The sequence below is a fragment of the Gastrolobium bilobum genome, unplaced genomic scaffold (assembly GCF_033153095.1).
Source record: "Gastrolobium bilobum isolate Gb01-03AN ecotype WA unplaced genomic scaffold, APGP_CSIRO_Gbil_v1 utg12063, whole genome shotgun sequence".
Classification (NCBI taxonomy): Eukaryota; Viridiplantae; Streptophyta; class Magnoliopsida; order Fabales; family Fabaceae; genus Gastrolobium; species Gastrolobium bilobum.
In genome coordinates this window covers 533,386-559,111 of record NW_026899021.1, presented here as the reverse complement: position 1 = coordinate 559,111, position 25,726 = coordinate 533,386, and the positions used below count along the sequence as shown (strand labels likewise).

At 35.1% G+C, this 25,726-nt stretch overlaps 2 protein-coding genes across 2 annotated transcripts in view; one reads left to right on the top strand and one right to left on the bottom strand.

The window, feature by feature from the left end:
* The window catches only part of LOC133286253 (MADS-box protein SOC1-like), a 34,448-nt gene extending 15,138 nt beyond the window's left edge, over nt 1–19,310 (top strand). Inside the window, exons 3-8 of the mRNA XM_061483645.1 lie at nt 12,713–12,794; nt 17,644–17,705; nt 17,820–17,919; nt 18,004–18,045; nt 18,596–18,637; nt 18,952–19,310. Of these exons, the coding sequence (XP_061339629.1) occupies nt 12,713–12,794; nt 17,644–17,705; nt 17,820–17,919; nt 18,004–18,045; nt 18,596–18,637; nt 18,952–19,071 (448 nt within the window). The 3' untranslated portion in view covers nt 19,072–19,310. The remainder of the gene's footprint in view (nt 1–12,712; nt 12,795–17,643; nt 17,706–17,819; nt 17,920–18,003; nt 18,046–18,595; nt 18,638–18,951) is intronic.
* A 1,332-nt stretch (nt 19,311–20,642) lies between these two features.
* LOC133286274 (probable fructokinase-7) lies at nt 20,643–25,217 on the bottom strand. The gene is made up of 7 exons (XM_061483667.1): nt 25,214–25,217; nt 23,818–24,029; nt 22,564–22,776; nt 22,085–22,282; nt 21,721–21,861; nt 21,373–21,489; nt 20,643–20,780 (listed from the first exon to the last, which is right to left on the bottom strand). Exons 1-7 carry the CDS (start codon nt 25,215–25,217, stop codon nt 20,643–20,645), a joined length of 1,023 nt encoding a protein of 340 aa, XP_061339651.1.
* Between the last annotated feature and the right edge of the window lie 509 nt (nt 25,218–25,726).

The following is a 25,726-nucleotide window of genomic DNA, read 5'->3' as shown; positions in this document are numbered from 1 at the left end:
AACTCTATTAAAAACCCATTATCTAATTCTTCCCAAAAGACCATTATTAACACACTAAACAATTCTAAAATTATCAATCAAGAGTAACAAATAAGTATAATAAATATCAATTATCACTTGCGTCCAAGGAGTGACTATTAAGGTTGAAAGGTCTCCGGTTTGATTCTTAGCTGAAACAACTTGGGTCTAGTGGCAAAAATCTTTGTGTTTTATGCCACCAAGGTGTTTAGTCTCATCCAAATGCATATATATACCAAGTTTTTTTTCTTATTTTTGTTGGAGATTTCTTTACCGGTTCATCGATTAATCGACTAATCCGATTGAGCTGGACATAACCATAAGATCGGCAAAGTTTTTTCTATCAAGTTTTCTTAAAGATAAAATAAATTTAACATCTGAAAGTCGAAGTTAGTCCCATTTAATGAATGAACCAGAATTTTTATCTCAAATTCAGGTAATAGTACATTAATCTTAATTGTTAAGAAATCTACTAAGAAAGAGCTCGAACTACACTCATTGCCACCCCTAATGACCTATACTTAAAGCATAGCTAAGTCAAGAACTTGGTCTTTAGGCTTTTCCCTTATTTAAGAAGGAAATTACTTTATTTAGGAAAAATTATTACAATTAATAATAACAACCATTGCTTATTTATACCAAGAGAATTCGGATATATGATTCTAATGCGCCTTTGTATTGGATCCTGCATTATAGATTCACGAAGTTTTATGTCCTTATTAACAGTCTTACCCGTGAAACAATTTAAAGTTTGAACTTAAATCAATATGGTAAAATTAAAAAAAAAAATAAAAAAAAAATGTATGGAAGCATAACCTTACCTTGAATCAACTTTTAAGTCTCGGTAATTTTAAGCCTAGGAAAGCTTTTTCAATTAATCAATTCTTCGACACTATGACTTTAAGCTAATGGTGAATTACTTTGGAAGTAGTAATAAGAAAGAACTAGGTAAAATTCTGGTACTAAAATAGTACCAAAATTATAGCAGCTTTTTGGTTGGCTCATGGCTGCTTGCAACAAGTGCTTGGTTATGAATGAAAGCAAGAAAACTTAGATAATAAAACCTTAACATGTAACTTGTAACTAGGGTGAAATTATATTGAAGCTGTGGCCCAAAAGTTTTGATTTGAAGACAAATAACTTGAACATGAAATTAGTAGAGTTATATCAAGGCTTCGCTTGTGATTATATGGCCCTTAGGAGTACTTCAACCATGGTTGATGATAAGCTAGGGTTTTGACTGTCACTAGCTTTCCTACTCCTTAAGGCACAAGGCAATTGTTGCAAGTTTTTTTCTTCTTGCAATTCACATGCATTTTGTTGTTATTACATTATTCTAGGATTGTTGAATCCAGTATTGATGCATTCCGACAAGTTACACAACTTAGTTGTAAGGTCTTAATCTAGATAAAGTTCTTTAGGTGGTTGCGGTGTTGATCTCCAATGAAAACATTACATTACGTGTGTATTAATTTTAACCTCTTAATTGGAAGAATTATTGTAATATTTTTCTGTTTTTACTGAGAAAATTTACTTACGTCATTTTATTTATCTTTCAAAGTGAATAATTATGCGTATATTATGAAGAAATAAGGAGGGTTTTTTCACCCTTTTGCCCCTTATTAATTAATTAATAACCATTTTGTTCCTGATTTGAAACTATCTATCAATCTGCCCCTCTTTAATTGACTACCTTGCATTTTTAATCGACTAAATGGCCAAAACAGACAAAAAATGGCTGTTGGGAGATTTAGTCGACTAAATCTCCCTAATTAGTCGACTAAATCTCCATATTTGACAAAAAAAAAAAAACAAGTCAGTATGATTTTAATCGATTAAGTAGGGAGATTTAGTCGATTAAATCTCCCAACAACCATTTAGTCGATTAAACATGCAAAGTAGTCGATTAAAGAGGGGCAGATTGATAGATAGTTTCGAACAGGGGCAAAATGGTTATTAATTAATTAATGAGGGGCAAAATGGTCAAATAGCCAAATAAGGAGCATAAATCATAAAAATATATATATATATATATATATATATATATATATATATATATACGGATTGATGTAACTATTATTCAAGCAGGCCATATTCTGTAACAATAAATTAATCAACATAAGGTATCATATGAAATAAGATTATTTCCTATGGGGTAATATACCACATGCACGTTAAAAATAAATATAACATAGCTGAAGAAAACATCTTTCAATTACATGGCTCTGTAACTGATTACTATGATATCTAGATAATTGATTCTGAAACTTCTGTCCTATATGCAAAACTCAGATATGCTCAACAATTAATCAAATTTCAGCCTTTGATTTATGAAAACATAGATTTATGAGATATTGATCTCATTGAACATTAAAAGAGATTTGGCAAAAATATAGTGTTTCTACCCATAATTTCAATGGTTTAATCAAATGAAATAAATGAATCATGATAAATTCGTAATTCTTTGAAAATTTTAAAATATATCATAGTAATCACAAATTATATTTCCACCATCACCTAAAACATATTATTCCTGGAGCTTTTCAAAAGCATAAACAAAGGGTGTTCCCATGCCTCATTATTATCTAAGGAACCATTCCCACACTTTAAGAATTAATGTCAAAAACACATAGAAAATAGGCTAAACAAATAACTTGAGACTTGATAGGAAAGAACCTTATTATCAAAAATAATAATCAATACTCAAAATTCAAGAACTATAATAGGAGTCCTAGATACCCTTTTCATATAACGGTAAAATGCCTAAAAAGAAAAAGGAGAGTTTAAAGATAGTTAACATTAACATTCACAAAAGGAAAAGAATTTCCATAAATAAAGACAACAGATTACAAACCAATCAACAATAAAATGTTTACCAAAAAAAAAAAATTAAAATTAAGAAACAATTAAAATAAGAATGCAAAATTATAATATTGCCACAAAAAATAAAAATAAGCCTAACCCCTCCAAACTACGCACATTTTCAGATTGTCTCCTAGAGGAACCCTATTGATTCTTTTAGGTAGAAAAACCCTCCTAAAGAATTTCATCAATTTTTATAAATAGAGATATTATCAAAAGTTCATAATATGTGAGACTTCTTAGAAGATCCCATCAATTTTAGTCAAATATAGGGATATTATCAACACTTAATAATACGTCATCCAAACCATTAATTTGTATATTATAATAAGTTATTTATAATATAATAAACTTAAAAATATATTAAATAGATATAAAAACATGCAAAATTATAAATAATGAAAATAAGACTAAGAATAATTATTAAAGTAAGGTAAATAATTTATATATGAAGGTTCATTTATAGAGCTTACCTTGATGAAGAGTTTTAGGAAGTCATTTATGTTTTACTCCTGGTCTAGCAATGGGTTAGAATTCAAGTCTTAAGAGTCTAGAGTAATTTTTCATACATGCAAAGGTAATTTTAACGTAGAATATTTCATCATTTATATGTAATAGTATTGAGAAAAGTGATGCAAAGTATTTTAGTAAAATTAATGATACAAGAGGAAAGTAAAATTTTCAAAATATCTTGAGGTTGCAGAGTTACAAGAGAAACATTTTTCCCTATTATTAATATAATTTTAAGGTTCCTCCATGGATAGCTCCAAATGTCTTAGCATGGGTATATATAGTTCAAAGTCATAATTGCATAATAATCATATAAATTAAAGTTATATTAAAATTGTTGAAAATGATACAAAAAATTTAAAGTATGTAGTCCTTTGCAAAATGAAAAGAAACAAATTATTTCAAAAGAAGATGTGTCGCAAGATAAGAAAAATCACCTTTTAGGGGTTTATGTTTGAAACGAAAGTTGTCTTCAGTGAGAGAATGTCTGAAAGAAGAGAGAGAGAGAGAGAGACAAAGGGAGAACTATCCCTGGAAGAAGAAGATCTTATTGCTAGGAGCATAAAAAATCCAAAAGGAACTGGAATAGAAAATGATGCTATGGATGATGTCATGCCAGATAAAACATTGGCTGAGGATAATTTTGAGGAGGTTGCACCAACTTCCGAAAACTCTAAGCCAATAAAGGGAGGTGCTATCAAAAGGAGAATTGTATCATATAGGGACAAGCTGCTTCAGCTTAATGGCAATGGGAATATCTCCAACAGTGAGGATGAGGATTGGGTTACTCGTCAAAGAAGGGAGGAAGATGATAATGTGGAGATACCTGAAGAGGAGGAAGACCCTCTTTGCCTAGCTTATCACTTCTCCAAGGCTGAACACAAAGAAGAATGCGAGAGATAGAGGTCATCTCTGATCATCAAACTACTCCGAAAGAGATTAAGGACGAGATTCTTGATGACCAGACTCCTGAATATGTGGAATTCACTAGGAACATATGAGCTCATTGATTTGGATAATGGTTACTTGCTAATCAAGTTTCATGACCATCGTGACTACAACCATGTTCTTTATGAAGGCCCATGGATAGTTGTTGGGCATTATGTTACTGTCCAAAGATGGAGGCCCTTCTTTGACCCCTACGATGATGTTATTAAACGTCTTGCTGTATAGGTGAGAGTGTCGAGTCTCCCAATTGAAGTTTACTCTTCTTATCACTTGTGGAGAATTGAGAATCTATTTGGAAGAACCCTCAAGGCGGACCGCAACTCCATACAGAATTGTGAAGGAAGGGAGGAAGAGATAACAGATAAAGAGAGATTTGTGTCGAGATTGATATGAGGAAAAGTCTTGTTTCGAAGTTTAAGATTGGTGGAAGAGTCCTATTGCATATGAAGGGCTTCATCTCGTTTACTTTTCTTGTGGCCAATATGATCAGAGAAAAGACCAATGCAATGGAGGTACTAGTGCTCTTCAACCTCAAGTGAATGATCCTAGACCTGAAGCAAAGAAAAATTCCAGCTATCAAGCCCCGTCTTGCATTTGTGTCGAGATTGATCTGAGGAAAAGTCTCGTTTCGAAGTTTAAGATTGGTGGAAGAGTCCCACAAGTTGCATATGAAGGGCTTCATCTCATTTGGTTTTCTTTTGGCCAATATGGTAATAGGAAAGACCAATGCAGTGGAGGTATTACTGCTCTTCAACCTCAAGTGAATGTCCCTAATGATCCCAGACCCGAAGCAAAGAAAAATCCCAGCTATCAAGCCCTGTCCAAGGACAATGATGATGCCTTTGGGTATTGGATGGTGGTTCAATGCCATGGTAGGGGAAGAAAACCAATGGCAGTGCTGGCGAAACCAGGAAACAAGGACGGTGAAGGTCGTGCAGCAACTCCAATGACAGAGGCTTCTAGCCAATCTTTGGTCAATGTCTCGCCTGACCCTAAAGATGGAGATGTGTCGATGATGCCTAAGGCAAGTGAAAATCTTGAGGGGAAGAAGCTTTCTAGGGAGCATGCAATAAATCCATCTTTGGCTAAAGATAATACAAAAGAGCCAAAGTCAACCCCGAGGATCCACATAAATGGGAAAAATGAGAATGTCCCAATGTTGGAAAGTGTATCACATGGAAAAGAGATGGTTGACAGTAGGAAAAATAAAAATGGCAAACATGGCAGTCCCATGCAAAATGGCAATTCTCGTATCACTAGAGGAGATAGTGACAAAAGGCTATTGTTTCTCAGCCTACTCCTTAGCAGGGTCCTGTTCAAGCTATACCAGAAAAGTCTGCAGCAATGGATCCTCGGTCTTCGAGTGGGGACAAAATCGTTATCGTAGCCAAGGAAAGGGAGGCTGAGATGTTGGCCATGATCCACTATGCCTCTCAGGAGCTAAAAGAGGTTGCGCTCAACCAAATGTTGTCAGTATTAGGGTTGCTTAAAACCCCTTATTCTTTTACTAATAGCTGCACCTTCTGGTGCCTAGGGTTCTTTACCCTCATTGATGGTCTAATTTGTTTAATGGATAGCTTTATGATGATGTGGATCATCTTTATATATTGTCATTTAAATGTCCATCATAAACGCCTGCTCATGGAATTTTCGTGGGGCCAACAAAAAATGCCTCTCTTTACTTGAAAGGGATATTACAAATGAGAATAAAATTAAGATTTTTTCCCTTCTTGAAACCCGGATTAGTGGGAGGAAAGAAACAAACAAAAAAGTTTTGGTTTTCATAGTCACTTTAGACAAGACCCAGTGGCTTTTTTGGTGGGTTTTGACTTATGTGCAACCAGACCAATTCATCTATACTAAGGTTTCTTGGCTGGAGTCTAGTAAAGAGGATGATATCACCTTTGTTTACGGAAGCCCTAGAAGGATGGGTCGCAGGCTTCTTTGGGAGGAAATCTTACGGCTTACTAATACCATCTCTCTACCTTGGATGTTAATTGGGGACTTGAATACTTATCTAGCAATTTTGGAGAAGAAAGGTGGTGGTTCCCCTTACTTTAGATCTATCAGAGACTTTAGTGATTGTGTTCGTCAGGCCAACATCTCAGACCTTGGATTTTATGGGCCTAGTTTTACGTGGAAAAACGGCCACCTCTTAGAGAGATTGGACCGTGCAATGGCTAATTTCAATTGGTTAAGGATGTTCCCTACCAGAATTGTGAAGCATTTACCATTTTTCAGCTCTGATCATCGTCGTATAGGAAACCTTTTCGATTCCTAGTGCAATGCCCGGCCGCTTCAAGAATCAATGACTGTCCTACAAACTAACACGAGACTTTTCAGCGTGCTTTGTCCTCACTCATACACTTCTTAGGATAACTTCCCAGGAGGTCACCGATCCCAGAATTGCTCCAAGTTAAGCACGCTTAACTATGGAGTTCTTCCGTTTTGCGCTACCAAAAAGTACATGCATCTTGTTAGTCTACTAATTAATTCTTATAAGCTATCCTCAACTGGAGAGTCCTATTTGTGTACAATATTTGGAATCCCTTTCTTTCGGATGTGTATTCGATTCATTCATGTACCCTTCCGCTGGAAGCCTGCCAGGAACCGCTCTTTGTCCGTGCCTCTTTGCACCGGTGATCACTCCCTGCTGTCGTCAGCCACCGGAATGTTACATGCCCACAAGCTTTTGCCAGGTTCGTCCTCGAACCACACCATACTGGGAGAGAGGCCCTGCTCTGATATCACTTGCAACGCCCGGTCGCTTCAAGAATCTATGACTGTCCTCACAAAGTAACACGAGATTTTTCGGCGTGCTTTGTCTTCACTCACACACTTCTTGGAAAAACTTCCTAGGAGGTCACTCAGCCCGGAATTACTCCAAGTTAAGCACGCTTAACCAGTGGCGGACTCAGGAAATTTTATTTATGTATGAACATTTAGAGGTGCTAAATTTTTTTTTAATTTTTTTTAAATGCATTAAATAACAAAAAAAAAATATATAAACAATAAAAGAAAAGAAAACTTTAACTTAATATAAAAAAATAATAATCAAGAGTCAACTAAGCTATCATAATTTCAAGCAATGATTATTTGTTAAGATTTTTATTTGTATAGCGATGCAAAATAATCTTGTCCTATTTTTTATTATTATTTTAATATTAAATATAATTATATATCATAAGTGAGGGTAAAAATTTTTACATTATGAGTTGTACAACATTTCACAGAAACTCCAATAAGTTTCAATATTTTTGGTTGTAAAGCCCACTTTATACCTAAAAGGTGCATGGCTAGACATTTCCAACAGCACACTAGCCAACAACCAAACGTGCACTCCTTACTTTTCCACGTGTCCTTAACACTAATTTTAGCCTTGGCATATTTTACATTATGAGCTGTTCAAATCACCCTTTAATCTTTCGCAAAAAAATCCCCCCTCCCCAAAAATACTTGTGTCTGCAAGTGCCCACACTTGCAATAGTGTGGGTCCGCCGATGCGCTTAACTATAGAGTTCTCCCATTCTAGGCTACTGAAAGGTAGATGCATTTTGTTAGTATAGGTAGTATTTGTACAGTATTTGGAATCCCTTTCTTTCGGGTGTGTATTCGATTCATTCATGTGCTCTTTCATTGGAAACCTGTCAAGAGCCGCACTTTGTCTGTGTCTCTTTGCTCCGACGATCACTTCTCGCCCTCTACAGCCACCGGGATGTTACATGTAGCATCTTGGCTTACCTGTGAGAGTTTCAGTGAGGTGGTCAACCAATGCTGGAAAAACTCCGCCAGTGATCCTCGGGTTGCCATGCTTTTAGAGAAGCTACTTCTAAGTAGCATTGCAATACGTTCAGGGCCCATTTGAAGAACAAATATGGACAGACTGCGCAACAAACTGTAGGACGGTCTGAACCTAATCTATCTCCAGGAATAACTCAATTGGTACCAAAGGTCTAGGTGCAATTGGTTGGTGTTTGGTGAGAGGAACACAAGATTTTACCTTGCAGCAACGGTCATAAGGCGTAGGGCTAACAGAATTAATTCTCTCCAAGATGAATAAGGTAACTGGGTATCTGATTCGGATAAACTTAAAGGCATGGTTGTGGCTTACTTTGAGAAACTCTACACCAATGGATGTACTCCTAGCATCTGGCTCCCTTTGGTGATGAAAATTTTCCCTAGGGTTGAGAAGGCTTCCTTCCTTCGGTTAGGAGCCATACCCACTAATAAGGAGATTCAGGACAGAGTGTTTGGTATGCACCCTTATAAATCCTCTGGTCCTGACAGCCTTCACGCCATCTTTTAGAGCCAATGGAAGAAAATTGAAACCTCAGTTTACTCCTTGATTCGTGAGATCCTTGCCTCTCCTGAGAAGATCAAGTCCATTAATCATACCCATATATGCCTTATTCCTAAGGTTGAGAATCCTTCTTCCTTGAAGAGCTTTTGACCTATCAGTTTATGTAACGTTATTTACAAGGTGGTAACAAAACTCATCTCTAACCTGCTGAAACCTCATATGGACTCCTTGATTCTTTTTAACCAATGCAGTTTCATCAAGGGCAGACATAGCACAGACAATATTTTTATTGCACAGGAAAATTTTCATTCTTTGAGAATCAAGACGGGGAAGAAATCTTGGATGGAGATCAAGGTAGATTCAGAGAAAGCGTATGATCGGGTAAACTGGAATTTCCTTCGGTCAAACTCTATCTGAAGCTGGGTTCCCTTCGAAGGCCACTGAGCTTATCATGGAATGTGTGTGAATCAACATCATGAATGTATGGAATTACAATGCTACCAGGGACTTCCAACCCTCGAATGTTATAAGACAAAGGGACCCCCTTTCCCTTTACCTCTTTGTTCTTTGCATTGAGAGGTTTGCCCACATCATCAACGAAGCAGCCAATATGAAGCTCTGAAAACTGGTTGTTCTTAGAAAGAATGGCCCTCCAATATCACACATCTTCTTTGCACGTGACGTGCTACTCTTTGCATAAGCCTTTATGGAGCAAGCTCAACTCTTAACCAAGATTATGGACTGTTTTTGTGCTGCTTCCTGTCAGCAAATTAACAGGGAGAAGACGCAGGTTCTCTTTTCTAGGAGCATTAATCACTTTCGGGCAACTGAGATTGCTCATACTTTGGGCTTCTCTGCAACTGCTATTATGAGGAATACTTGGGTATTCCGCTGATGCAAGGAAGAGTCAAGGCCTCTGTGTTCTCTCATATTCTCAATCAGATAGACAAGCGGTTAAGTTCATAGCAAAGATCGTCCCTTTCTTTAGCTAGCAGAACCACGCTCACTCATTCAGTTTTGTTTGCTATACCCTTGTATTTGATGCTTACTTGCCCTCTTCCAGTGCAGGTATGTCAAGATATTGACAAAAGAGCTCGTGACTTTGTCTGGGAATCTCCTAACAATGATCGAAATATTCATGTTGTCGCGTGGGATATTGTATGTAGAGATAAGAACCATGAGGGTCTTGGCTTGCGTCAAGCAAGGCACCTCAACCAGGATGCTCTGATGAAACTAAGACATGGGATCATGACTCAGAGGGACTCTCTCTGGGTCTAAGTCCTCATAAACAAATATAAGGTGGGAGAGAAGTTGTTGCCTATCTGTGAAGGTTTGCTTCGTAATGAGATGGGGCAGTGGATTAGGGTTAAGAGCTGAACTTTTGGGGTTCTTGAATGAAGTTGAACTTGCTTGGAATGCTGGATATAAACAGGTGTAGATTGAAGGGGACTCCTTGACAACAATTCAACTTATCCATGCTGATTGTTGTGACCAACATCCTCTTGCTCCTCTGGTTAAGAAGATCAGAAGTTTTTTGAGCAGACCTTGGACGACCAAAGTTTCCCATACCTTCGGGGTAGGGAACATGGTTGCCAATTAGCTAGCAATGTTCAACCAAAGTCAAGAAGATTGGAACTTGTGTGTTTTGGCTAATCCTCGTGAAGGGTGTAGATCTCTCCTTCTAGTAGACCAAGATTTTGTAACTAGTTTCTTTTAATTCCCTCGATTTCCATATATATATATATATATGGGGTTTGATTTTCTCATGTTGCATGAGAATTGAATTCTCATGTTGTGACTCAACTAGTGGTGGACCCCACATTTATTAAAAAGAGAAAAAGAAAAGAAAATTTTGCACGCAAATCGAATGGTCACAACATGAGAATTGAATTCTCATGCAACATGAGAAAATGTTTTCCATATAATATATATATATATATATATATCTTCATTTTTTGTTTTCTAAAGATCCTCCTTTTAGAGGTTAATTCTTCTCCTTTTATCATTTTCAACATGCAAAACTTCCTCTTGAATATTTGTGTCTTTATGATAATAAATTATTTTCATAGTTAGAAACACTATTAAGATAAAATAATATAAATTTCCATTAAATGTGACGATTTGAGATATTTATGCTTTTCTATTGGTGTCAAGTTCTAAATTTTAATTCTTGTATAGGTTGACCTATTATTTTTTAAAAAATTTATGCATAGAATATATTTTTAGTTATTCACCAATTATATGAAAAGTAAATATTATTTTATTTTATTTTATTTATTATTTATTATTTATGCATAATCTAATTGAGCTACAACTATTAAAGGAAGCATAAGAACTTTAAAATAAAGATGAGATGGCTAAATATAATACATGTTGTATTTTTTTTATAAGAAAATGGCAACTCAAATATAGAAAGAATTTTATCAGTTTTGTCCTGGTGAGAGGTTAGATTTATCGGGTAACGGTTGTAGTAATAAAGATAGGGGTGAGGCCTCTAATATTGGAGGGTAAAGAAAAGAAGATTAGAGCTAAAAGGAAGTCTTCTTTTATAGTGTTGGCGAAACGGGTCAACCCGACTCGACCCGGCCTAACCTGCATGCAACCCGAAAGAAACGAGCCGGGTTAGAGTTGGCTCGAAAAAAAAAACGAGCTAGAAAATCCAACCCAACCCGACCCGAGTCGGGTTAGGGTTGGCTCAAAAATATGGCTCGTGGGTTGGCTTGACAAAATAGCTCGCGAGTTGGCTCGAAAATTGGCTCGAGGGTTGGCTCGAAAATTGCTTGCGGGTTGGCTCGTTTTCAGCTTATTTAAATGAACCTGTAGTATTAATACACCAGCTATGTGGCTTCCATCAGCTTAAACAAAGGGTTACAAAATGAGAAATAAAAGCAAAATATTAGAGTTTCGAATTTTCTTCACAACAAATTTGCACCAACATCAAGAAACAATCAGAACCACTTGCTACCAAGTGGGTAAGATGTTTGAACCAAACAGAGCCAACACAACCTAACAATATAAAAATGGCAGGGATGTGAGAAGATTAGGAACTTAGGTTTAGAGAAGGAAGAAAGATGATGACAGCATGTGTGAGTGTTGTCCATTTTTGTATATTATATTTTTTGTAAAAAAAAAAAAAAAAAACTGAACCCGCGAGCTGACTCTTTTGACCCGCGGGTTGGCTCGTTTTTTCATGAGCTGGCTCGGGTTGGCAGCTCATTTTTGCCAACCCAATCCGACTTATTTTTGGCGAGTGACGGGTTGACTCGTTTTTGCCAACCCTATTCTTTTCTTATATATGTATGTTGATCAAGTTTTGAAATTCTAGGAAATGCAAATTATGCAAATCAAGAAAGGTGTTCATTTTATTTTATTCTTTTTTTATTTTAATTGTCAAAAATATTATATTATTTTAATTTTCATTAAATTTTGTAAATAAATGATAAAAATAAATAAGTATTCTTTTTACCATTTCTTCATAAATGTTGAAAACATGAAACCACATAAAAATAAAAAAGGTTTGATGTTTTTCATGTTGTACGAGATAATTTTATCTCTTATACTGTTATACATACATAAAAGTGTGTGGGGCCCATGTGAGATCATATGAAAAGAAGAGAGAGAAAGAGAAAATATTGATCCCACACTTTTATTTGTGTGTAGGAGATAAAATTATCTTTGTCTCCTACAACATGAGAAACATTAATCTCAAATAAAAAAGTCTTTATGATTATAAATAATAACATAAACTAAAGATGATAACAGAAACAAACTCAACACCCATTAAATTTGAAGTGCAAGTCAAGAAGTCCACATTGACAATGAATGAACAAAGTAAGAATTATATAACTGAAAAATATATCCAGACTTAATACTTTAAAGTGTTTGGTAAAGATGTCATGTAAAATGCACAAGTAGAATATGATCTAGTTAACATGAGTGCCTTTAAGAAATAATAATTGGTGATCATGGACTCCCCTGACCTATCCTTCTCATTTTTAAGCAAGTGCAGGTTATTTACTTATTATTTTTACCATGAATCATGTGAGACTAGTAATATTGGATTTTATGAAACAGCATGCAGGAGACAATTGAACGCTACCGCAGGCATAACAGGAGTTCTCAAACAGCACACAAACCGGATGAACAAAATAATCAGGTTAATATACCTTTCTTTTTTTTCTTTATCAGTTTCTATTCATTATCTTTTGTAATATGAAAGCAAACAGGCTGATGAAAATTGAATATGCCTATGCTTTTTCTTTCCTCATAATTGTTTTTTGTTTTCCTTGTATGTTTGTTTGGGAAGAAAACCAAATTTCATGTGCCTCTTATTGTTCCTTTCAAGACTAGTCCAAACTAACTAATTATTCTTCATTTCCGTAATTGATTATTTAACCAACTTTGCCATTGTTTTGGATTCCAAATGTAAAATAATAAGAGACGAGAGGAATATTGAATAAATCTGTATATTGAATTGATTCAGGTGAGTATAATATATAAAGAAATACTAATGAGCTTAGCCCAGATCTGACCTAAATCCTAATGAAATAAGGAAATAGATCTTTACAAATAATAAAGATATCCTAAAGATATTCTTTCCAACACTCCCCCTCAAGCTGAAGCGTATAGATCATAAGAAACAAGCTTGAACTAAAAAGACTAAGAAACATAACATCAAAATAAACGAGTGGGGGTTGTAACAACTCTACAACTCACCCTAAAAAAAAATAACAAACATAATAAACTAAAATAAAATATTATCTATATCTCGAATACTCCCCCTCGAGATGGAGGGACACTTCATCTTGGAAAGAAAGAAAACTAAAACGAAGTTTCACGGAATATAAGTCGGAGAAATCGACAGCAAATCAATTGGAATGATTATCAGTTTGAAGAGCTAGTAAAGAGATGGTGCTGGAATAGACATCAGCAAAGGAAGAGTTAAGAAAAAGATAATGTTGCAACTGGAATACAAGCTGACGGAGCCAGTGTAACTGGAATAATTCGCGGACGAGGCAACAATGGAGATAAATGCTGCCCCTGAATAGGAGGCCAAAATAAACCCAATAATGGCAAAAATAAATCAAATACAAGTCAAATCAGACTTGAATAACACCACAAACATATCTGGGAATAAAATAAAATTGGCCAAATACAAGCCATAAAACAAAATCAAAATAAAAAATAATAAATCACCAAAGAAGAAGAAAACACAGCGGGAAGAAACAAGATTCGCCCGAAGAAGAAAAGATGATGCGGCCGGAGGAAAGAGACGCGGCTTGAACGACGCTGAGCGCACGGGGAAGACGATCCGAACGATGGTGGTTGGTGGCCGTAAAGTCGTTGGACAAATTTCCGACGGTGGACTGTGGCAGTGACCGGATGAACAGGGACGACGAGAACTGTTGCTGTGCAGAGGCAATGATGGTTCTGGCCGGTGCTAGTTGTTTATGGTGGTTGGGTCTTCGATGGAAGACAAGAAAGAAAAGAAGAAACTAAGAGAAGCAGAGAGAGAAAGATAGAAAGGGAACAGACAGGAAAGCCAATCCCTTACGGAGGGTGATATCTCTCCACTACTATATTAAAATTATGAAAAAGAGTAAGGAAATGCAGACAAGGATTTCTCTCGTTAGACTCTGATACCATGTAAAATAACAAGAGACGAGAGGAACATTGAATAAATCTATATAATAAATTGATTCAGTAGAGTACAATACATAAAGAAATGCTAATGGGCTTAGCCCAGATGTAACCTAAATCCTAATGAAATAAGGAAATAGATCTTTATAAATAATAAAAATATCCTAAAGATATTCTTTCCAACACCAAATAATATTAAGCTTGTCAATTAGTGAAAAATGCGTTACCACTTACTAGGTCTGAAACACAACTCTATTGATCGTGACTAAGTAAATAGGCGTATGAGGTTAATATCTCAATAAAAGGTCTTGAGTTTGTACAGCTTACCGGGCTTATGATAACCATTGAAAATTCAAGTGAGTGGTAAGTTTTATATATTAGTTAGGAATAAACTTGGTAAGTACCATATAAATGAAATGATTCATAGACTCAATTATCTTTAGATGTTGAGTTAAGATATGATATTAAATCTAATTATTGTGGTTTGTCGCTTACCATGAAAGACAGAAGATAAAGATCAAGCCCTTTTATTGTTATGCTCTTTCTGCCTTCATATAATCATTTTGGTGGTTGAGCAAAGAGTAAGAAGGGCTAGTAGGCACAGTACTATATCTAAGACAATGTGCAATGTTCTGTTCATTTTGCTCTGGCCTTAGATTAATTTGATACGTTCCACGGGTTCGTAATTGTGTAATCACTGTAGGTAGCAACTCCATGTGTGATGGTTTGGATTTGGAATGGTAAAAATTAAAATGTATGATGGAGTGACCTGCGAAATTAGGGGAGACTATAGTTAACTTATCAAAAAGTAAAGTAGGAATGTAAATGGGGAGATGGCTTATTAGGGGTTTACAGCTTGACCTAAATTAGGCAAGTTTTGATTTATTATATTTAGTAAAATAGAACAGGTTTAAGTAGTAAAAAAAAACCTTTTTTAGTAAGTATGTGATAGGCGAAACTTTTACAAGACCCAGCCTATAAACTTGTATCATATTATTTATTTGGGAAAAGTGTTTGTCATTTTAAATGACATAACACTCTGTCCTTTTAAGAGAGAGACAGACACAGAAAAACAAATTTTATTTAAATTTTAAATTAAAAAAAAATCACTCACTTTCTCTCTCCCATGATTTCCATTTTTCTGTGTCTATCTCTCTCCTAAAATGACATAACTTATGTCATTTAAAATGACAAACACCAAACCCTTATTTATTTTAAATAAAATAAATAAAATTATTATTTTAATGATTTTGAACAATAAAGTAATATTATTTTAATTATTATTTTTTAATTATTGAATGTCTAATAGAGTTAAACATGCTAACAAGCCTAGGCCAAATTTTTTATTTTTTAAATATAGGTCAAGCTAGACTTATAATTTTGGCCTATACAAGACTAACAAATAAGGTCAGGCCTAAAGTATTTTAGGCAGGCCTCACCCAGCTCATTTACACCCATATGCCTAAGCGATAAACTCATAATAAGGGAGTCCAATACTATATCTTAACCCAAAATCATAAAATATTAAATTTATTGGTTCTTTTTGTAATATATACCGTACTTAGCTTATTCCTTCTCAATACAGGACTCTTTTTTTTATTACTCACCTTTGAGAATTTCCAACATAAGGGAATTAGCTAGTACGACTCCAAAAATTAGAGGAAATTATACGTTTATGCAATGTTGGCAAAAGGAAGTAATTGAGAAAAATTATTTGTTTGAACAAGAGTAGGTTACATATTCTATCAAGCTCTTGAATTAGAATAGGAAGTCGGGTACAAATGGTGGATATTGTCAAACGAGTCTAGAGGAGCCCATGGCGGGGACACCACCAATGGATTAAGCTAAACCAACCACATCAAGTGGATTCAACACCATGTCACAACCTAAAACCTTAAGGCATTGGGTTCGTGGATACTCCAAGTTATATACACTTCACCTAGCCCATTAACAGACAATACGAGACTCATCATACTTGAATATCCCAACAATCTTCCCCTTAAGTGTGAAACCCAACATTGATACACTTTCCCCTCGAGTACCCAAGTCCAAGTACTCATCCCGCCTTTAGCCAAACACTTGGCTAGCCTAAGTCCAACTCGGCTCTAATACCACTGTCAGGTGGGTCCAGGGGGAGCCGATGGCGGGGAACAACCACTAATGGGCTAAGCTAGCCCAACGCTAGCAAGTGGATTTGACACTTTGTCTCAACCCAAAACCTTAAGGCATTGAGTTCATGGATCCATCCACTTATATGGACTTCACTTAACCCATTACCAACCAATGCGGGACTCATCACACTTGTATAACCTAACAATCTCCTCTTCAAGTGTGAAACCCAACATTGATATGCTCCCCCTCAACCGAGTACCCCAAAGCCCAGGTACTCAACCCGCCTCCTAGAAAACTCTAGACTAGCTTGAGCTTAACCCGGATCTGATACCACTGTTAGGCGGGTCCAGGGAAGCCTGTGGCCGGGGATCACTACCAATGGATTAAGCTAAACCAACCACACCAAGTGGGTCTAACACCATGCCATAACCCAAAACCTTAAGGTACTGGGTTCATGGGTCCTCCTAATTATATACATTTCGCTTAGGCCATTACCACCCAATATGAGACTCATTACACTTGAATATCCCAACAATAACCCAACAATCTCCCCCTCAAAGGTGAAACCTAACATTGATATACTCCCCTTCAACTGAGTACCCCAAGCCCAAGTATTCAACCCGTCTCCTGGTCAAACACCGACTAGTCCAAGCTCAACCCGGCTCTGATACCACTGTTAGGCAGGTCCAGGGGAAGCCCGTGGCGAGAGAACACCACCAATGAACTAAGCTAAACTATCCACACTAAGTAGGTCCGACACCTCGTTACAACCCAATACTTGAATAACCCAACAGATATATGTACGAGTTCTCGTTTGCAATTGGTGCAGAGACAAGTATTATTGGCTTTCCGGGTGCAAAGAATTGCAAAAAAATCAGCATGCTTGTAGAACTTTTGCAAACTTATATTTTAATGATGTCATTGATAGTTTTTGTGCCAGATGTAGAGGTGAAGAGATGAAGCATATACCAATGATGACTATTAGCACTTGATTGATGATAAAAAGGTTTTTGCAGAACTACTTATATACCCTGAAAATTCTAAATACTAGAAAACTCTCACGCTTTGAACATTTCCAGGCAGGGTATTTCATCTTCATCTGCATAAACTTATACATGTTAGATGTGAATGTGGGTGAGAATTGGTTGGTTGACATTCGATTAATCTGTATTTGCTTGCTGAATTCTCTTATCATAGATACTCATTCAACTTAGAATCCTGAAGACTGAATGAAATTGCCTTATATATGGCAGCATTTGAAGCAAGAAGCAGCAAGCTTGATGAAGAAGATTGAGCTTCTTGAAGCTTCAAAACGGTTCAAGATCTTGAATTTCTATTCATCTTCACAAATTGTTCATATTCAATGTTAAATTAAATGCACTTACAACAAAAGAATAAATATGTCGCATGTGTGTTGTTCATTCCTCAGGAAACTCTTGGGAGAAGGATTGGGGTCATGCTCCATGGAAGAACTGCAACAGATTGAAAAACAGTTGGAAAAGAGTGTAAGCAATATTCGACAAAGAAAGGTTAGCTTAACAAACCTGTAGAATTTTGTACTTTTGATATTTTGAATTTGATAAATATTTGAATCCCATCTTTCTAATATCCAGACTCAGGTTTACAAGGAACAAATTGAGCACCTAAAAGAAAAGGTATGTTGTCCATGTAGTTGACAACAAGGTGGTTGAACTTGAATCCATGAATGTCATCTTTCAATGTGATAAGAAACTGGACTGCTAATGTAACCTAGTGGCACTCAACTTCTGTAAGAAGTATTTGATTCTGGTTTTGATCCATTGAGCCTCATTGTTCACATTTAGTTCAGTCTACCTTTTCTCATCTCTTCCATGTTAGGTTTTTTAACCTTTTTGTAAGCTAAAAAGTAACTGCAAGAAAGAGGAGAAAAATAAAGTTGGAACCCTTTCAAATTTATGCTACTTGCACCTTACCAACTGGGTTAGGTGTCTGCATCTCATTAAAGTTGGTTTAATTTCAACCATCTTTCTGTCAAATTTAGATGCAGACACCATACAGTTGTGACTAAATGTCATCTGAAACTCTTGCCTAATTAGCATTAGTTCATGATACAGGCCTAGAAAAATATGCTTCCATTTTTATTTTTATTTTATTTTGGGTAAAGAGAGTGAAGGTTCTTTTCTTTTCTTCATGATTTCTAACTACTTTGTTTTGAATACAATTCAGGAAAAATCCCTACTTGCTGAAAATGCTAGGCTCTCTGAGCAGGTGAAATTACACTACAGTTAATGCTGTCTAGAATTTTGTTTTCATATTTGTGTTGAATACTTGAAGGCGAGCTTTGGAATAGCGGTAAGGTTATTTTTTTGTGACCAGAAGGTCATGGGTTTGAGTTTGTAAATATTTCTTTTACAAAAATGCAAGGATAAAGCTAAGTACAATCGATCGTCACCTTTATCCTCCCAAGTCAGGGAGCTTTATATATCGGGATTTGCCTTTTTATCTGTGTCCAATACTTGTTTTAGCATTTGGAAATCCTTTAGTTAACTGAAAACCGAATACTAAGTGAAATTGCCATGCAGCATGATATCCAGCCAGAGCCAGCAACAAAGGATCAGAGAGAAAATCAACCCTATGAAGAAAGCAGTCCAAGTTCAGATGTGGAGACTGAATTGTTCATTGGATTACATAGGTCCAATTGAAGATAATTTAATCCTTGCTTATGAAAGTATAAAATAAGGGGAATCCCAACTTTCTCTAATGTATAATATCAGAGATGTTTGCTAATGTTCTCAGAGATGAATGATATTGCATCTTATATTTAGATTTTAAAGAACTTTCACCAAAAAAGAAGAAAAAAAGAACTTTCACTAGTTATATGAATAGGGTTTAATATGTATGTCTTCCCTTATTAGTTGGTGGAAATTTTGGCATGCTATGACTGGTGAAGTTAACAAGTAATTTCTATTTGATTTAATGTAAGTTATAATATTGTTTATCTATTCATACTCTTAAATAATCTTAATTACTCTTATTTTTTTAATACGTTAAAACTCTTAATTACTCTTGGAAAAAAAAAATCCAAATACAACGTGAAAGTTAAAAGCTCGAAGTACGAAATATATCCAAATATAATTGAATTACAAGTTTAGAAATACAAGGTCATCAAATAATTACTTTTGTGGATCTAGACTAGACCCAAATGTCTCGATTAATGAGAGGGTCATAACTCAGTTGACTTAACATTTTGATAAAATGCATAGATTTAGATATTATGCAGAATTGGATAATAAAATTTTAAAGAAAAAGGACTAAAGTTAAAGGATGTTGTATAGTATATGTTTCAAAATAAATTATTATCATTATTAACATGTATTATTTATCATTAATTATCGACATAATCATAGGTTTTAAAATATTGTGTGATAAGACAACTCGAAATGTGATTCGGTCTGGGCCTAAAAAAAAACGTCGAATTTCTAAAACTTGAACACATCATAACTAGCTTCAGGTTATTAAGAGTATCACAAAAGAAGATGATGGTATTGAACATCACTATGTAAATAAAGTAAGAGTAAATATTTTTTTCACTTCTCAGCAAATTTCATGATGTCCGCTTTAGTCCCTAACAAATAAAAAGTATATTCGTGGTCCCTAAAAAATTAAAAATGGACCCATTTTAGTCTTTTTGAGGGACTAATGTGAATCTTTTTTAAATTTGTGAGGGACCATAATTTCAACTAAATGAATCCATTTTGAATTTCTTAAGGATCACGAATAACCTTTTTATTTGCTAGGAACTAAAGCGGATATCGTGAAATTTATTAAGGATCAAAAATGATATTTACTCATGAAATAATTTTCTTTTAAAAATTTAATAGTAGTTGACCTGTATAAAATTACTAAAAATATATGTGAAAACAAATCATGGAAGTAAATTTGGTAGTGGTGGAGGCAATGGTAATAGCAAAACGGTGATGGGGTGGTAAAGGGGACAGTTTTTGGAGAAAAAAAGCCCATCCAAATAATCAAATTTCACAAAACAGATTAGTCACCTGATGGAATAAGCAAGTGCATATTAAGATGTTAGTAATAATAATTATATTACTAACAAAGTGTTGTACTCATATTTTTTCCTTTTTTGAAAAAAGTCTAATGGCGAAATAAAGTTATCACATTTCAAACATATTCCAGGCTTCAACTAGCTTGAATTGAATACAACACCTTTTAGTTGATCAATTCAGCTGCCATCACTGCCAAATGTTCTACTCATCTATGAATTGGAGAACATTAACAAAATTCTGAGAACCGCATCTTTTGTGGGGAGTGAAGGTATAGCCCCTCTCCCTGTCGCTGTAACAGCACCACAAGCATTTGCAAAATCAAGAGCCTCCCTTAACCTTTTCTCATCCTGAAAATAGCATGGAACACTGAAGTCACATAGCTTCAAGCCTTCAATTTCTCGGGGTATTACTACATAGATCATAAATGATAATTGGGATAAGAAAAGTTAGATGTATACAAAGTTTACATCCAAGGAACATCATGACATGGAATTCTCCAAACCATAAGCTTGGTAAATAGATCAGGATTCCTCATGTGAAATAAAATGCCTTTTTAAGTTTTCATGCAGGCCTTTTATTCATGCATGAATCTCAAGAAATCAGGCTCACTAAACGTAAGAGAAGGTAATAAAAAAAATCTCATCACAGATGGGTAATACTTGTATGGGTTATGTTTATCTCATTTTACATGAGATAAACAACTCTCTTACACACACAAAAAGTGTTGGGTCCCATCACTCTTTTTTCTCTCTCTTCTTACCTGTGGGTCCCACTTATACTTTTATTTCTACAACACGAGGTAATTTTTTTTCTACAACATAAGAAAAATATATCCCTACTTGTATTTAGGGGTATGCACTGTTTCGATTGATTCGGTTTTTTCATACCCCTGCTTGTATTCAACCCTCTTAGATAGCTAAATAAAATACTAAATGTCACCTGATAAATGTGTTTGTGTGCAGCCACAATGCTCAAGAGTCCACCTACAAAAGAATCACCTGCTCCAGTTGTGTCAACTGCTTCCACCTCAAAACCAGAAACCCTACCATTAAAGTCCTGTGCAATAATGAGGACATGTACAAGATTAAACATGAGCAACCCATTTTTGGATTAGCAAATAAGGGGAAAAAAAAAACCAGTCAGGCTCTATTTCATGTATCTAGAACAAAATGTTTACATTACACAACACATTTAGGATTTAGTCCCATTAACACTCATTCGTATAAGACAACATTATGCTTGTAGAAATTAATATAAATCATGCAAGTTTTTGTTTATTGATCAAACCTTTGTGTAGTATCTACAACCCCGAGCTCCTTCAGTGACCAGCAAAAGTTTGAGATTGTAGTGGTACAGCTTCTTCATGATCACTTTGTCGTCATAAGGATCATCACCTTCAATCAAGATTCGAATTTCTTCCACACTGACCTGTACTTAACAAAATGAGCCTAATGTTCAGTAAGCAGAAGCAGACTCAAATAATGTTGCAAATACTTCTAAACAGACCGTATAATAGAGTTAATAGTTAATACCCATTTTCATTGATGTCAAAAATGACATTAAAGGACCATTTTGAAATATTTATGATATAACACTTGTATACTTAGAGACTCACTTTCTCTTTCTCTATATCACACAAAAAAACATGTACCTTAATAATGTCAGCATAGTTCCAGATACTCATGATGCCTTCCTTAGCAGCCTCTGTGGATGGCCACAGTGGCAATGTCAAATTTGGGGCATAAGAAAGGATACTTCCAGACATATTTGCAACATTCATTGCTGCAAGGTGAGCTGACCTACAAGGCTCCTTAATTAAGCTATTTGAACCATAATGAAAAATTGTGGCCTGCATCGCATAAGATACTTAATGAAACCAACAAAACTAAAAAGTAGAGTTCTGTCAATTTATGAGGTTTGAAGCAACTTGTGGAACTGAAGATCATAGCATTTTAGTTTAAGATTGAAAAGTAGTATTTATTTCTGGAATCAATTTTTTATTTGAACTTATAGAAATTAAAATTTAAACCATAAATATATTTTATAATAATGTAGACGATTTCATGTTATTGGAGCACCAAGATGGATTTTCTTAGGTTTCATATACTTTTTTATACTAATTGGTATCACCTTCTTTATGAGGTTCACATCAATTTCTTCTGGATGAAGAAACATATCAGCACTTGGGTTTCGGTAAAACATGAATTGAGGCTCCCCATCACCCTTGAAAGAATAAAATGCCAATGCTGTCCTTGCATGTGGTTCAAAGAGCAGGCCAGAATTGTCAACACCATTTTGTTTCAGAATATCCGATAACATATAGCCAAATTCATCTTTTCCCACCTTCCATGCAAATATTAGAGACACTGTGGTCAGACAGATGGACTCAGGTATATATATATATAGGATCCATACGGTGTCCAGTTATTGGATATAAAATTTTGTCCAATCAACGCATTATAACTATGTACTCCGAGGAATACATAGCTATAAATATCAAAGTTGTACTTTTTTTCATTTTCCACATCAGCAGACAAGTTTATGAAGAGAGAGGAAAAATTACAACTTTGACATTATAACTGTGTATTCCTTGGAGTACATAGTTATAATACAGTGATTAGACAAAACCTTATATCCAGTGACTGGACACCCAATTTTCCCATATATATAAAGAAACATTCACATATAAAGATGTTGTTTATGCATGGAAATTTGTTTCCTTTAAGACAAAAATGCTGATTTTATGACATACACAATCCTAACCAAGTATTAGCTCCTCAAGTTGACATGAAACATTAAAAATAGGCTACGATGTTGTAATGTATTGGAAATTGCTTTAGTCTAGAATTATCAGGCGAACATAAACTATGAAAAAACAAAATGTCTGGTTGAGAAGCTACCAAGAAATTACATGTATCACTTTTAACAGACAGGGTCAAATTGTTTATGTGTAAAGACTGATTCAGACATTTGATGCAAAGTTACCAGTAGCACCAATAGGATTTTACATAAAGAATTCTTGCAAAAAGTGGTGGAGTTAGGGAGGGGCGATCGCCTCCCCTCAACTTCATGCAAATATTTGTCTAATACCTCAACTAGACTTAAGAAAAAATGTAGCATAAATTAACCCCCTCAAGCTCAGCCTTTGAGCTTTTATCCTCATATACGAAATAAAATTAGAGAGTTCTTCAAATTTAATTACATACTGAATCTTTTAAAATCTCAATCCAATACACCCCTCTTATACTACCTTCACCTCTTTTGAAAATTTTTTTTTTGACTCCGCCATTGTCTTCAAACGATGGTAATAATAATTAAAAAAAAAAAAAAAAACACTGCCAAAATATATAGTGAGCAGAGTGAAAATATTAAGGAGAATTTCACCTTGCCAATAAAAGCTGCTGAGCCTCCAAGTCTAGATATTGCAACAGCAACATTGGCAGTAGCTCCAGCAGGGGATTTCTTATAGGCTGGTGCATCTGCAAGGGACACTCCAGTTATTGTGGGAACAAAATTTATCATCATCTCCCCAAAGCAAACAACCACAGGTCCTCTATGACTCTCTCTTCTGGCATGTGCCCCACGTTTAGTTGAACCTACAAAGATGAATTGCAACTCATTACCAATTCATAAGAAAGAAGCAGAACTAAAAAATATAAAAATTATAAAATTAGACAGATTCATTGAAAATATTGGCAGTTTATCATGTTTAACTTCAACCAATTTAGCAGCTAACGAATTTCCTGAAGACAGAAATTTCTTTAGTTTAATATCTAATGTATTAAATTGTAAATTTTCATATAGAAAAATGATTGATGGGTGAAGACTTTAGGGATATTGAAAAGGTGTTATATGCATGCATAGACAAAAAGATGCATTTATGCTCCATTGAGACCACAAGGGGTTTTATGTACATACGAAATAAAGATAATTTCTCTCTTCATTTCACAGCCACTGTGATTTTTTTTTTGAAGATATTTGTTATAGCCGCTTCACATTTTTCCTTTCCATGAATATAACCCAGTCTCTAGTGTATTATATTTTGTACATGACTTAATAATGTTGTTAACTATTTTGAATGCAAATTGCAACAATTGTTACTAGAGCCAATTTAATCCTAATTGTGGTTGTAAATTAGGTGTTCTTGATATTGGAATCTATGTTAAGGTTGCAAATTGCATCAATTACTTGAGTAATCCGATTCAAATTGAATAGGACCACGTCAATGGCAAAACTCCACATACCAAGTTTTAAGCATAGCTGCATATGAAAACTCGAACTCCTAGTTTTATTCTTTGGGGAAAATGATCAAAACCCTAACCGTTTTGTTCAATATTTATTTAAAAAATTTGTTGAACAATTCTAAAAAAATTTAGAGGGATTTTGTACATATCTGAATTTCGAGTTTATTGACTCTAGAATCGCTTTTTTTTAAAAAAAATCCTGAATCCAACGACCCAACAATATCTCAAAATGAATATAAAACGAATGAGATATGGCTCCAGGTTAAAAGCAGGTTAAAAACAAGTAAAGAATATGAAATCGGAAATCCTACTCATTTTCACACCATTCACAGTTCTGCAGAGGTAATAATTAATTTCGTCAAGAATTATATTTGATAACTTTTTTGTCAAGAATTAGTAGTGATTAATTTTGTTAATATTTTTTTAAAAAAGCTCTAAGGTGGTGTTTGGTTCAGGAGTTTTGAGTGATTTCCTAGCAAACTAATCTTTGGATTCTCAATTCTCCACATTTGTTAGAAGAATTTCATGAATTTTACCCATCACTCTAAGTTGCCTAGCTATCTACAATTGCATGTTAAAAAGGGACAAAACCACGGTTCACGAAAGCAGCCTGCCTGGGACATGGTATTTTTCTGAAAACTGGAGAAGTGAATAAAGTGGTACAAGATTACCCTCACATGTCAGCAAACAACTTTTCACAAAACATCACTCGTCTATGTTCTGAAACCCAAAATTGGTGGTTCTGAAGAAACCCAAATAGAAGTTTGAGTGAAGAAAGCCAAATGGTTATGATGGGAGCTCAGGTAAACGAGAATGAAACTCGGTTATTTTTGCAGTTTTGAGTCCAGTTTATGTATATTCTCACATTTTGATGAAAATGGCTGGACCCGATTGTATGCGTTGTGGAGATATGTTAACTGACATGTGACCCTTTATTTGGTAGCTGGTTCCATTCTCGTAGCTAGTCGAAGAAGACGCCCGTGAACAGGATATACCGCGTCGGAGAAGTTACAAGGGTTATGTGGATATTTTTAAAAGGGTTTTTTTTG